General features: G+C 41.1%; 1 protein-coding gene across 1 annotated transcript in view; it reads right to left on the minus strand.

The window, feature by feature from the left end:
• Positions 1 to 2,139: 2,139 nt before the first annotated feature.
• The window catches only part of papola (poly(A) polymerase alpha), a 53,170-nt gene continuing 40,725 nt past the window's right edge, over positions 2,140 to 14,584 (minus strand). The window contains exons 19-26 of the mRNA XM_060917983.1: positions 12,701 to 12,810; positions 12,309 to 12,421; positions 6,695 to 6,768; positions 5,252 to 5,328; positions 4,966 to 5,010; positions 4,805 to 4,858; positions 4,682 to 4,717; positions 2,140 to 3,785 (exon numbers count right to left, since the gene is read on the minus strand). Coding sequence (XP_060773966.1) covers positions 3,690 to 3,785; positions 4,682 to 4,717; positions 4,805 to 4,858; positions 4,966 to 5,010; positions 5,252 to 5,328; positions 6,695 to 6,768; positions 12,309 to 12,421; positions 12,701 to 12,810 — 605 coding nt within the window. The 3' untranslated portion in view covers positions 2,140 to 3,689. The remainder of the gene's footprint in view (positions 3,786 to 4,681; positions 4,718 to 4,804; positions 4,859 to 4,965; positions 5,011 to 5,251; positions 5,329 to 6,694; positions 6,769 to 12,308; positions 12,422 to 12,700; positions 12,811 to 14,584) is intronic.

Raw genomic sequence — 14,584 nt, forward strand, 5'->3', positions numbered from 1 at the left:
ACCCACTGGCCATTTTAAAAGGAACACCTAATCAAGAATTGCATGCTTATTCAACAAGAATGTGTTTGTTGAAGGTAGAAATAAATGGCAATGAAGCAAAACATTTCATCGTTTGCCTCACAAGATCATAATTAGGTGAACAAGAAGATTCAAGTTGGCAAAACTCTCGTCTAAACTTGAAATCATTCGTCAAAAGCTGAGAAGTTAAAAATCTCTTACAGTATATTGCCTTGGTAATTTGTGTTCTCAACATTTTTGTTTTTACAGTGCGATCAGCCAATCATGCAGACAAGAGTTTTAGATTAGGCTCAGAACCAACAGGGAAAAGTCTGATCTCACTGACTGACTCTGGTCGGCTTGTTGTATTTCAGAAACAGCAGATCAGCTGTGATTTTCAAGCACAAATAACTAGAGCTTACACAGAATTCTACGAAAAACCATCCAGTGATTGGCAGCTGTGCAAGCGGAAACCCCTTGCTGATGAGAGAGGTCAGAGAAGAACGGGAAGACTGTTTTGAGCTGACAGGAAAACATCAACTCAAATAACCACTCTTTATAACGGTGGTGAGCAGAAAAGCATATCAGAACACACAACAGAGTGAAATTATGTACAATATAATTAACAGTTATTGCATGAAATCGAGTCATACGAGTTGATGTCTATAATCCCTGCGTGACGAGATTGAGTGGAATAACTGTTTTATTCTCTCCACATTCACTGGATTTTCAGAAACTGAGCATTTTTATTTTTTGCAAATTCAATAAATAAAAACTTTATACAAAACGTCCGACAAAATCATTTCCATTTAGGCGGATTTCTTAAAAACCTGTCGATGGCAGCACAAATTGACTTTAGTGTTGCTGTTTTTTTTGTAGAAAGTGCCGTCTCGCTGCCGTGGCGAGGAATAGAATAACAGATTTATTTAATTCTTCCTCGGACATTTCGGTTCTGTAATTTTCAAACTTCTTTGAGCTTTTGAACCAGTCTAAAAAAAAAATTCAACAAATTTTAACGCTTAAAGATGAATGTAAACAAACCAGAGAAATGACAGGAACAATTTGTGAAAAATGCGATAATTCTTGAAAAAAAAAAAAAAAGATACGTTCTTATCTTCAAATAGTTTCATTCCATATTTTGTTGCTTTTTGGGGGTTTTTGTTTTCGAGTAGAGTTTTTATTTCACCCTCGGTTGGTTCAGCAACATGATCCGCCATTTTGTTTTTCTCTAATCACAGTATATGAGCTGATAGCCTAGTAGCCAATCAGAGCGCACGATTGCTCATATCCAGTGAACGTGGACAGGATAATCTGTGATATCAGCTCCAGTATGACTATCCCAGTGAATTTAGATTTAAAATGTTTTGTGAAATTTATGCTGCTGATTTCAAATGCTATCAGTCTTGGTTTTGTCGAGACACTGATTTTACTTCCACACAACCCTGAGGCTGATGAACTCCCTTTAATGCAAGGTGAAACTTATAAGTTTGCTCATTCACTGAACTGTAGCTGTTCATATGATGCTTAACCTCCTAGGGCTTAGCGGTCACATGCGTGGACAGCACTTTTTAGAAATTCGGAACAAGAATCCACATATGTGGACATACTTTTTCTCTAAAAGTACATCTTATCAAAAGATGATGCTTAGTTTTTATTCTAATCAGGTTCTAATAAGCCCAAATAGCAACGAGAAATAAAAAAAAAATGCATGTAAAAAACAGCTTGGGCCTTAGGAGGTTAAAATAACATCTTTACAGAAATCCAGATGTAGATCCCTAATGACCCATCCAGAGACGACAGTGGTGAGGAGACTCTCCTCGAGACGACTTGAAGAAAACTTTGCGCGAATCCTGACCGTATCCAGGTGGAACAGTGCAGCAACGAGCAGCAGGAAGTGCGTTAGAAGGATGCTCTCTATGAGCAGATCGTGAAGGAGTCCTGGAATGTGCACAACAGGTTTTATGATTACAGAAGTAGTTCATGGACACAAGTTTGCAGTGTTACTGATCAGAAATTCCACTGAAGAGTGAGATTTGGGTCAAACTTGTTTATGAGAAGTGTGTGGGGGACGACTGGCAGCAGGTGCTGGGAGGATGAAGACCGAGTCTTTAGTGGTGCTTTAAGGTGATCAACTACATCGTGTCATTTTTGTACACCTTTATTTGTGAAAAAAAATTACAACAGCTTGTTTTTTTGTTTTGTTGTTTTTTTTTTACAAATAAGCCTGTGAGAAGAGAAGCAAGAACTGAAGACATGACGAAACCAAAGAGTTTTGCTTTTGCACACAGTAGAATGAACAGTATTCCTCGAGCAGCTGTACTGTTGTGTCTCCAAACAATTTACAAAGATAATTAAGACAAACAAAATCTCTTAACGTATCAGCGAAAGATTGAATAAGAAAAGCCTGTGCACATCTCATGAATCAACTAAATCCTTCTGCTTCAAAAACTTATCATTAATTCCAAGCTTTAGATGCTACTGCTCTGATTTCCATCTTATCACGGCCAAGAGCTTATGACAGAAAATGTTTGGGCTTATGTACTAATAATGCGAGATCAAAATGCATTTAAATATGCATCACTGCTTTCAGATTAGTAATAAAAATCCCGACATAAAAAGAAAAGGCCCAAAGCAAATCAATGCATTGTGGTCGTCCCCCCCCCCATTTTCATTATAACGGATTTACACAAGGTTAAAAAAAAAAAAAAAAAACTACCAGTTATACCTGATGTTATCGCAACCGCTTGATGCTTTCAAGCCAAAGTGTTTAGACTGAATCTCAGATTAGAGATGATTTTTGGTCAAATATCCCCCCTTACATAACTTTTTCAGTTATAAAATATTTATTATATGTCCTGATGAACTTAATGTACTTTAGTTGATTAATACAGAATCACAAAAAAAAGCACTCATTTTAAAGAAATGACAAATGTGTCAAAGGACATACAGGAAGATAAATTGGAAATAAATTTTTATGTACATGACTTTACACAATCGCACGTCTAGCCATTACGAGTTTGTAAGTGCATGAAAAAAAACGTCTTCTGTTATTTTGTCTGTGGAGGCGAGGAGTGGGTGGTGGTGGGAGAGTCATCAGGGAGTTTACAGAAGTGCAGAGTCGCCCTCTTGTGGATCAGGTCAAATGCTGCGTCGAGAGCCTTCGGGAACCATGAAAGGGTGCTCTGTACAAGACACAGTGCAGCTATGGGGCCCTGGGTGCGCCGCTCTAATTCTGTCTCTACACTAGTAAGCCACAGGCTTTAATCTGGCCTCTCTGATGCTGTGTTCACACTAGCAAGTGACAAATTGCTCGTGCTACTTCGACTTTCTCGAGTCTTAAACTCTGCTAAGTTATAAACAGCTTCCTGTGTAATTTATACACATCGCTGCGCTATTTCAGTCATTTTAATACTGAGGTAAGTGCGAACGCTTCACTTTTCTCCCATCGTGTTCACACAGCAAGAAGGACCTCATCCTGTCTACACCGCGTGATCCGTCCCCGTCCAAGGAATCATCTGAATTTGTCAGAACTGAACTGCATACAATTAAGAAAGTCTTAATTAGAACTTTGTAGACACCCTGTAGCCAGAACTGTGGCTCCATGTTGCGTTTCTTCACAGCAAATACGTAACCGACGGTCAGTTTGTTGCTTGCTATTGTGAAGGCAGGTCGAACGAGAGACCTAACTGATTCTACCTACTCAGTCTGAGCTTTATGGAGTTTTTCACCACATGGATGGGGTTAGCAGGAGGAAGAGGAGCATCACACAGATCAGCGCTGGACGCTTTCTGAAAATCATCATGGAAATCATGTCAGTGATGGATCCTGCTTCACACTGCTCAGGATTCTCAATCATAGTTATTAATATCATAATATCTATCCACATTCACTGGATATGAGCAATCGTGCGCTCTGCTTGGCTACTCTACTGCTAGGATATCAGCTCATATACCGTGAGTAGAGTAAAACAAAATGGCGGCGCGTGTTGCTGAACCAACCGAGGACAAAATAAAAACTACTCGAAAACAAAATCACAAAATACACAAAGCAACGAAATATGGAATAAAAATATTTGATGGTAAGAACATTTTTTGTTTTTTTTTCCCCCCCCAAGAATCATTATCGTACATTTTTCACAAATTGCTCGTGTTATTTTGCCGGTTTCTTTACATTCTTCATCTTTAAGCATTAAAATTTGTTGAATTTTTTTTTTTAGACTGGTTCAAAAGCTCAAAGCAATAAGTTTGAAAATTACAGAACGGAAATGTCTGAGGAAGAATTAGATAAATGTCTAAAGCTATTCTATTCCTCAGCACGACAGCGAGACGGCACTTTCTACAGAAAAACAAAACAAAACCCCGCTAAAGTCAATTTGTGCCGCAATCGATAGGTTTTTAAGAAGTCCGCCTTTAAGAATTTGCAAAAAAAAAAAAAAAAAGCTTCGTTTCTGAAAATCCAGTGAATGTGGATCGAATAAAACAGTGCTACATATAAAACCAGACAGACAATTAAAGTATGATTTAATGCAACAGTCAATTAACAATTAGACAACTTTATTTAAGCTTACCAATGACAGTTTTTAATTATGATTAAAAAATTTATTTGTTCCTAAATAAATAAAAAGAGACGATGCCTATTCATTAAATTTTAAAGATACAACAGTCCAGCTTTAATAATGCTGTACCTGAGTTGGTGGTATCTTCCCTTCTGCATCCGACTCCTGTGTCAAAAAAGTTTAAATTAAAAAAAAGAAGTCAAGCCTTCATAAAGCAGCATGCGTGCAAAAGAAAAACACGTCTCCACTCACCGCTGCCTCCGTCTCCATTCTCACCTCTCCATCTAAAGCAGCGAAATCGCTACCCTGCACCAAATAAACAATTAGCAGCTTCAGAAATGGAATACGGCTCTGCGAAACATTTCACGTTTGTTAACGGCGCGTGATATTCCTGAGAAAACGAACATATCTACCTGAGAAAACTCAGCAGCCTGGTCCACTGACTCTGAAGTAGAATCCTACAGTGAAAAGGATTTTATTGTATTTATAGGGAAATTATGATTAAAACAGAATATATTCATAAACTACTGCGGCATCGCCAGATAAGTAAGGACTAGAAAGGAAAAACCACACAAGAACATTCAAATTCAAAAACACAAAAGATTGATATCATTAACTGCACTGATTAATTCGCAATTGACATTCACTGCCATCACATGAAGCATGTTCTGTAATGAAGCAGGAGTTCTCCGGCTTTACCTCCTCGAATTGGAGCTTCTTGGCGTGCTCATGGTGGAGTGGCGAGCTCCGCCTTTTCCCTGCACCAGAAGGACATGCTGGAACACAGGACAGGGGATTACACCGTGGTCTAACTGCTGTCCATCTTTCTAGGACAGTTAATTGACACTTGCATACACACAGTACCAGTCAAAAGTATTGACACCCCTACTCATTCATAGGTTTTTCTGTAGTTTGTATTTTCTACACTGTAGAATACTGAAGACACCAAAACTATGAAATAACATGTGGAACATACACCGATCAGCCATAACATGATCACCACATACATTGATTACAGTGGCACCTGTCGAGGGTTTACGGGGCAGCAAGAACGAGAACAGTCAGTTCTTGAAGTTGACGTGTTGGAAGCAGGAAAAATGGGCGAGTGCAAGGATCTGAGTGACTTGGACAAATTGCGATGGTGAGATGACTGGGTCTGAGCATCTCCAACACGGCACATCTTGTGGGATGTTCCCAGTATGTAGTGGTTAGTACCGAACAAAAGTGGCCCAAGGATCCAAAGGACAACCGGTGAACCGGTGACGGGGTCAAGGGTGTCAGCATTAACTGTTTCAGCGGTTTGTGCTACAGGAGCTCTTCTGTGGGATTGGACCATACGCGCTAGCCTTCATGCCCCATGCAAATCAATGAGCCTTCAATACCCATGACCCTGTCGCCGGTTGTCCTTTGGATCCTTGGGCCACTTTTGTTCGGTACTAACCACTGCATACCGGGAACACCCCACAGGATGGGCCATTTTGGTGGAGATGCTCAGACCCAGTCATCTCACCATCACTATTTGTCAAAGTCACTCAGATCCTTAGACTCGCCCATTTTTCCTGCTTCCAACACCTCAACTTCAAGAACTGGCTGTTCCCTTTCTTGCTGCCTCATAAACCCCACCCCTCGACAGGTGCCACTGTAACGAGATAATCAAATGTTATTCACTTCTTCACCTGTCAGTGGGTTTAATGTTACAGCTAATCAGTGTATATGGAATTATGCTGTAAACAAAAATGTGCTAAAAAACGTTTGATATTTTAGATTCTTCAGTGTATCCAGAGTTTCCCTTGATGACGCTTTGCACACTACTGGCATTCTCTTAACCAGCTTCATGAGGGAGTCACCTGGGATGCTTTTCAATTAACAGCTGTGTGTCTCGTCAAAAGGCCATTAGCGGACATCAAACAGTAAATTGCCCGATTCCACACCTGTACTAATCCACATGATGTCAAGAACCGAACAACTAAGTAAAGAGAAACGACGCCGTTATTACTTTAAGACATGAAGTGACTTTTAATTAACAACAATAAAGAAAAAACACTGAATGAGGAGGTGGGTCCAAACTTGTGACTGGTTCTGTATATTGCAGTAAAACAGACAAATAATAAGATAATATAAAGCAGGTGTGTGCATACGTACCTGCAGCAGAACACGTGTCCACTGACGTGTCCATCTTCCCTTGAGAATCGGAGCTGGCAGTGGTCCCTGTTGAGCTGTATATGCATGACAAAAATAACCAGAAGGTTATTCACATTGCAACTTCATATATATAAAATGCATATCAAAGCTCTTTACAGGAAGGATAAAAAGAATTTAACTTGACTAAGAAAAAGTACAAACATGAATTTTTTAAAAAGCCTGCATCATTTAGTTTATTTAAAACAGTTAAAGGAATACAAATCTCTAAATTTCCACTCTTTCAATATTATTTCTGAAAATCCCAGAGAGCAGCCAATCAGAGCTCGAGTTCCTCAAGCAAACCGTTTCTCAGAGCCAAAAAATTAAATCAGATAAATACAGCGTTTGTAGTTTAGTGCTTAGTACAGTAAAACCCCGCATCCTGACATGACTGAAACTCAGAAAATACATTTGGGAACAAATTCTTTCTAAATCAATCACTACTGATGCATCACAAAAAAATATTTGATAGTCATTTCAGTTTTTATTTAGTTTCCACCAACATTTCATGAACCAGAACGTCAAGGGCGTAGGAGCTCATCTGGTCTGCCATCAAAACAACCCTGACGACCAAAACATCAAACAGAACTGAAATGTGACGATGTGAGAGAGAGAGAGGACCAACCTCCACCACTAACTGCTTACAACAGGAACATCAACAAACGACTACATTTTATTCCCCGAGTGAAGATCGACCCAAAACACCCATCAGAACTGAATTCCCATGATCAATGAGAGGAGATACAATTCTAATCAAAAGAGAATGTGTTGACCTAATTAGGATGCAGTGCTGCAGCACAGCAACCTATGGGCTCCCCTAGGGGAGCCCATAGGTTTCAGTGCAAAGCACTGCAACTATTGTTCTTCTACGTGTTTCTTCTTCTTATTCCTACGCAAATTTCGATTTCGAATAACTCAATAACCGTACGTCGCACACAGACAAACAATATATCCAAACATGCGGCTCGATGGGACTCGCTATGCTATTACTTTTCTCTACAGAATACGATTTTTTCGCGACGTAGTCGCGAAAAAATCGTCAAAAAAAACCCCATTCATTTCTATGGAATTAACTGAAAAAAAAAGCACTTTTTCAACGTTTTTCAAACGTCTGCTGCTCTGGCATGCTTTCACCTAGAGACATGATTCAAACTCTAAAATGTAGGAAAACGTCTCCTCTGTGGATCTGGCATTCAACTTTTCTGCTAGGTTCTACACTTTCGGATCAGTCCCAGCTCAAACGCCATGTGGGTTCCGGGAGAAAATCCGGCTTTTGAATGGGTGTCTATTGCGTTACACACCAGTGAAGCTCGTTAACTTGGAGTGGAGAGAGCTTGAAAAAAAAGCTCAAACTTTCTCACAAACTGTTTTCAGCCACAAATGTCACTCTACAGACATGATTTTCTCAAAAGTAGTAGTAAAACTTGTCCTGATTCACACAATGTCTCTACCTAAACGATAGGATTTACAGTTTTTGAATGAGAAGCCTCAAACTGAGAAGAGGGCAGCCGAGAGGCCTCATTGACACCCATTATAAACGTGACAGAAAAGTCACTCATTTTTAACTCGCTCTAGTGTCCTCATTTTTAACACTACAGACAAAAAATTACATCAGTTTATTCAGGAGACCCTTCTAGCGCTCACTGTGAAAGAATTTTGTGAATAGCTGCTTTCATTGTCGAGTTATTTGTTGTTGTTCGAGGCCTGGTCCTTAGCAAAAAACAGCAGACACCTGACAAAATCTTGTGTGTGTGTCTTAACTCTCCTGCTCAGGCCCGTCGCCATGCCGACTGGGGCCAGTAAGGGAGTGTGGGGGGGGGGGGGGGGGGGGGGCTGCTGTCTCAAGCACACACAAATCATGGCATTGTAGCTTCACAATGCAGGTCACACAATGCAGGTCACACAGCTTCATAGCAGGTCACACATTCACGGCCAGCAAACATGCATGACCGGATTGCTTCGTGCACTGCATCCTCTCTCAATTTCCCCCGGGGAATTGTCCGGTCTAGTTTCTAATTTGTTAGCCAAAAATTTGACAATACAACAACCGAGTTCTGCTCAGAAGGTCGAGTTCTTTCAAATAAAACAAATCAGAACTGAGGGAGGAGAAATGATTTAACTGAAAATAAACAAAGTTGTAAACCAATTGTTTACAACAGGAAAATCAACAAACACACGACCAAGTTTTGTTCCTCAAGGAAAGATCGACCCAAAACATCGATCAGAACTGGAATCCGATGAGAAATGAGAGAAGAGATACAATTCTAGAGAGAGGCCTGGAAAACTCGTTAATTTGGTCTAATTAGTAACTCGTTAGAAAAAAACTGACAAAACAACTAAGTTTTGTGTGGAGTGATGAGTTGTTTTCTTTCAGACAAAACAACTGGAACAGAAATCCGTGGAGAACTGACGGAGGAGATATGATTTAACAGAATTGTGGACAATGGACGCTTTTTTCTTACACTTTTTTTAAAATAAACATTTTGCAATTAAAAAAAAAAAAACAAGTCAGTTGGACATCAATGAGATTCTCTATATTCTGTCATGGGAAAGTTGGTTGTGAGTGTTTAGCAGGGTTCCGACACCTTCTTAAACATCAAACTAAAGGACTTTTCAAGGTGCAATTTAATCAAATTCAAGAACCCAAGACGCAGATGAAGGTTAATTACTGTTACAGCACTAACAATTACCATGAGAACTAGCAAGCTTTACAAAAACTCAGTGAGAGAGACAGTGAGAGAGAGACACACAGTGAGAGAGAGAGAGACACACACACACACACACACAGAGACACACACAGTGAGAGAGAGACACACACAGTGAGAGAGAGACAGACAGACAGACAGACACAGACAGACAGACAGAGAGAGAGACAGACAGAGAGAGAGACAGACAGAGAGAGACACACAGTGCGAGAGAGAGAGACAGTGTGAGAGAGAGAGACACACAGTGAGAGACAGTGAGAGTGAGTGAGAGAGAGAGAGACACAGTGAGAGAGAGAGACAGTGAGAGACAGTGAGAGAGAGAGACAGTGAGAGAGAGAGAGACAGTGAGAGAGAGAGAGACAGTGAGAGAGAGAGACAGACACACACACAGACAGAGACACACAGTGAGAGAGAGAGACACAGTGAGAGAGACAGACAGACACACACACAGAGACAAACAGTGTGAGAGAGAGAGAGACACAGAGACAGTGAGAGAGACAGTGAGAGAGAGTGAGAGAGACAGTGAGAGAGAGACAGTGAGAGAGGGACACAGTGAGAAAGAGAGACAGACACAGAGAGAGAGACACAGACAGACAGACACACAGACAAACGGTGAGAGAGAGACACACAGTGAGAGAGAGAGAGAGACACGCACACTGCGAGAGAGACAGTGAGAGAGAGAGAGAGAGAGAGACTTGAACGTGTCAAAACTTCTCATTTGTACCGTTACAGTGACAGTAGAGTATGTGTTCTCTTGCCTTCTCCATCACAGCACAACACTGTGGAAGTTGAGCGACAGAGAGAGAGACGTACGAGCTGAAGTGCTCAGTAACTGCTCGTTTATTAGTGTTTATTGCTTGAGCACACAGCAGGCGAGCACACTACTGTTCTTTAGTTTACTTATTCTGCCTTATTCCCACACGGTTTTTGGATCCACTCCTCCTCCTAGGGCGTTCGAGATAGAGACACCGTTCCAACTCTGAGACGTCTGGCCCCAAGTGGTGTAGTGTGCTTGTATACAGCTTTTGGATCAACGCGCTCGTTCTCTTGTTCTTGTCGTTTTTCTTTTGGTTTTTTTTCCCCATAGAGAATGAATAGGGCTCATGAATCGAATCGTCCTACTTGGACACGCTCCATCACAGATGCACCAAACCTCATGCGATCCTTCAGGCCAACTCCCCCGACACATACATGCAATCGGTTCTGACCCGCACTCATATTTTTCCTTTCTTTTTGCTCATCCCTTTTTCCTCCATAGGCTTGCATTGATTTTTGGCCCCATTGAAAATGAATGGTGTTTCAGGAGAAAAACTTTCACTCTCCATCCATTTTTTTAACCAAGTGACCAAACTTCAATAAACTTCACTTGATGCCTCAGGCCAAGTCCCTGCACAGATCCATCCCCTCATCTGAGACCTGCACTCATCTTTTCCTTGGTTTTCACGCATCTCTTTTTACCTCCATAGACTTCCATTGATTTTTGGCCCCATTCAAATGAATGGAGTTTTGCTCAGTAACACTTCACCACACATCCACCAAACTTCATACGGCACCTCAGGCCAAATCACCATCACACACATGATATCGGTTCTGACCCGCACTCGCCTTTCTCTCGCCTTTCATCCATCCAGTTTTTCTCCATTTTGCCGCTAATCACTGGAAGCTCGACTGAGTCGTTCCTCCCTTCCCCCATAGGTGATGATGCATTTAGCAAGGATCTGCTCATCTGAGACTTTGACAGCAAATCAACTTCAACTCAATGGCCACTTTATTAGGAATACTTACACGCACACACGATAGCAATTAGCATATAATCATTCACGTGTTACCATGCTAGCTGTTAGCATGCTACCCATTACGATATCATGCCTGCTGTTAGCTCACGAGTTGTTAGCATCTTCACCATTAGCATGTTATCATGAGAGCTGTTAACATGTTAGGATTAGCATGGTAGCATGCAGAGTTCACGTTTGCTGTTAGCGAGTTCGCCTGAGCATGTTAGCATGCTAACTGTTAGCATGTCACCCTCAGCGTGTTAGCATGCTAAAAGTTAACATACTAGCCATTAGCATGTTAGCATGATAGCTGTCAGCATATTAGCCTTAAAGTGTGAGAATTTTAACAAATAGCATGTTAATCATTAGCATGTTAGAATGCTATCTGTTAACATGTTATCTATTAGCATGTTTGCATTAACATGTTAACATGCTAGCTTTTAGCATGCGGTTAGCATGTTAGTATGCTAACTGTTAGCATGCTAGTTGTTAGTATGTTGGCATTAACATGCTGGCATGCTAGCTTTTAGCATGCTAGCATGATAGCTGTTCTGCTACAGCTCAACAAGCACACTGCATTTTCTCTGCGGAAATGCAGTCTAGTTATTATTATTATTATTATTATTATTATTATCCATACACATTCCTTTCGGGTGTTCAATGCATCTTTCTCTTTCAAAATTCTCCCAAAATCTTCCATATTTAATGAAGCAAACCTGGCAGCCATTTTGTTTGTTTACAAATTGTTTCAGTCGCTCACTACCGCAGAAATTTTACGTCTCCGACGTGCGTCATGTCTTGACAACCATGCAATATCGTAAACCATATTCAACACTCATTCTCCATTAAGTAGAGTGACGTAATACCTGTAGGATAAGCGATACGCTGACAATATTGCATGCTATCAAACCAAAGGAATGAAACCCGCTAGAAGGGAATAGAACACGTTTTTATTCCACCTAAAAAAAAAGTGTCCTGTATGGATAAAACTTTCAAGGCCTTTTTTTTTTCTCAAATTCACAAACTTTCAAGGACCCATGGGAACCATGATTTACTCTGTGTGTGTGTGTGTGTGTGTGTGTGTGTGTGTCTCACTGTTGAGGACTGGCAGAGAAGGTTGTCCTGGAGGTGCCGGTAGGCGAGGGCGTGGCTGTGTCGTTATCCCTGTCCACAGGTAAGTCCGCACTGCTCTCATTCACAGCCGAATGCTACAGAGCACAGGATGATAGTTACCTTTAAACATTATGAAACCAAAAAGTTCATAAACTAATTAAAAAACTGGAATAACAAAATCAAATGCGTTTTCAGCTGCTTTTTTCCACATAAACAGCTGCTGCACCATGAGCTGTGTTGAATACGGATAAAATAACTTGCACATTCAAATTAAAGTATTCAGGAAATTTCCCCATAAACACAAAAACAGTATTCTATATCAGCAAGCACAAGAAATGCACCCAAGTATTTAAGCAGGAGCACTCTGCCTATACCTCGTGCAATCTGAGCTTCTTGGTGTTCTCATCATGGAGGGGTGAGCCCGGTCTCTTCTGTGTACGTGGAGAACTGCTCCTGCTGGAGGTCTTCGGCTCTGGTAGACCCGCTGGAACAGAGGACAAAGCATTACGCGGACATGCTGTGATCAGAGAGGCTGAACGTGGACCCTCAATCGCGAACAAGAAAAATCCTAGCAGGTGGAGAGAATTTTTTTTTTTTTTTAATTACAAACACTCATGACCGCGAGTTAGCCTAGTGGTTAGCGTGTCCGCCTCTTGACCAAGAGGTCGCAAGTTCTACTTGTGGTCAGGTCATAAAAATGTTACCTACTGCCATCTGGTGAGGTGCTGCAATACAGATGTGAGTAGGGAGTCAAACTCTCACGGTTACCAGAGGACCCGCCCCCTACCGTAACCCTAGCTATGTAATAGGCGAGAGGCCGAGGGCTATAGGAGTGGAGACTGGCGCCACACCCGTGTCTCTCAAAGAGCTGGATAGTACTGGGACAGGAGACTGCCTGGGAAGACCAGATCCTGGTGTGGGAGGGACTTTGACTTTAACAAACACTCATGTACATCAATGGATGAGATGCCTAGTTAATCTGAGCTAGCAGTGCTCACGCAAATTGTTACTCTCACTCAGGATCTTTATACTTTATTATTATTTATTATTATTACTACTACCACCACCATCATCCTAATGTTTTTAGGATGCTATTTCTCCCTCAGTTTTCAACTAATCACCAAATTTCACATGAAGAATACGGGGGCCAAATTACGTTGCTATGACTTTTGGTGCTGATCTGGATCACTGAACCGGAACGATCCAAGAAAAACGAGATTTTTTTTTTTTTCAATCACTGACAACTCTTTTTTTTTTTTTTATTTTGTTCAGGGCAGCAGGACACAACTTTTCCTCACCAAATGTCATTCTCTATCTCTTACTGTTCTGGATCTACAGGGTATTGTCACACTTGCGAGCGCTGTGAACTGATTCACATGTGTGCACCACTAACAACTCACACCAGCACTGGATTAAAGCGCAATCAGCATGCATACATAAGAACACCAAAGACTAACTCTGTTTGCGAAGTATTGAGTTGTTTAGACGCATTACTGAGCCGTGCGTTGTTCTGATTTCCTGCTTTCCTTTGATTCCATCTTTCTTTGTGCCTACGACATTCTGCTTGTGCCTCACCCGACCTACTGCTTGATTATCGTTTCTGATTTGGACTGTTTGCCGGATTGCACTTTTCTTAATAAATATCTTCTGTGCATACATTCGTCTCCACCCATCCCTGACCAGTACGGTGACCAGACATCCTGGTTTGTAAGAGCTAGCGCAAATTACTGCAACTTTACTCAGAGTCTCAATTGAGTTTTTTTTTTTTTCTAGATGTGCATCATGGAACAGTAAGACAAAACTCCGGTGTGATCGATGCTTAACAATTAGCAGCTTCTCCAATGATTAAAGAGTTCAAAGTTCATCTTGATAAAGTCCGCACAAAGCAAACGTGCTTCCAAAAACAAATGCTCATTTTTCACGTCCCTGGAATTGGTTTGTCTGACAATTTTGGTGCTTTATTCATGTTTGGTCTGATGAACATTTTAGCTGAAACGCTAGAAGAGCCTGGTTTTCAGGTGGCCCCCGTATCGCTGCAGATAGATACTACAGTGAGGGTGGCTGTGAGCCAAGCCAACGCGTCAACATACAGTTTCCAGAACAAAAAGACATGTCAGGAGACCGGTTTCTCTTTCTCTCTCTCGCACACCAAACTACATGAAATTCGAATCACTGCATCCATCTGGCTAAAAAGACATTTGCGCATCTAAACATATTTTAATCCGAGGTATCCAGCCAGGATAAGACACGAACACATG

The sequence above is a fragment of the Neoarius graeffei genome, chromosome 3 (genome assembly GCF_027579695.1).
Source record: "Neoarius graeffei isolate fNeoGra1 chromosome 3, fNeoGra1.pri, whole genome shotgun sequence".
In the NCBI taxonomy this organism is placed as follows: Eukaryota; Metazoa; Chordata; class Actinopteri; order Siluriformes; family Ariidae; genus Neoarius; species Neoarius graeffei.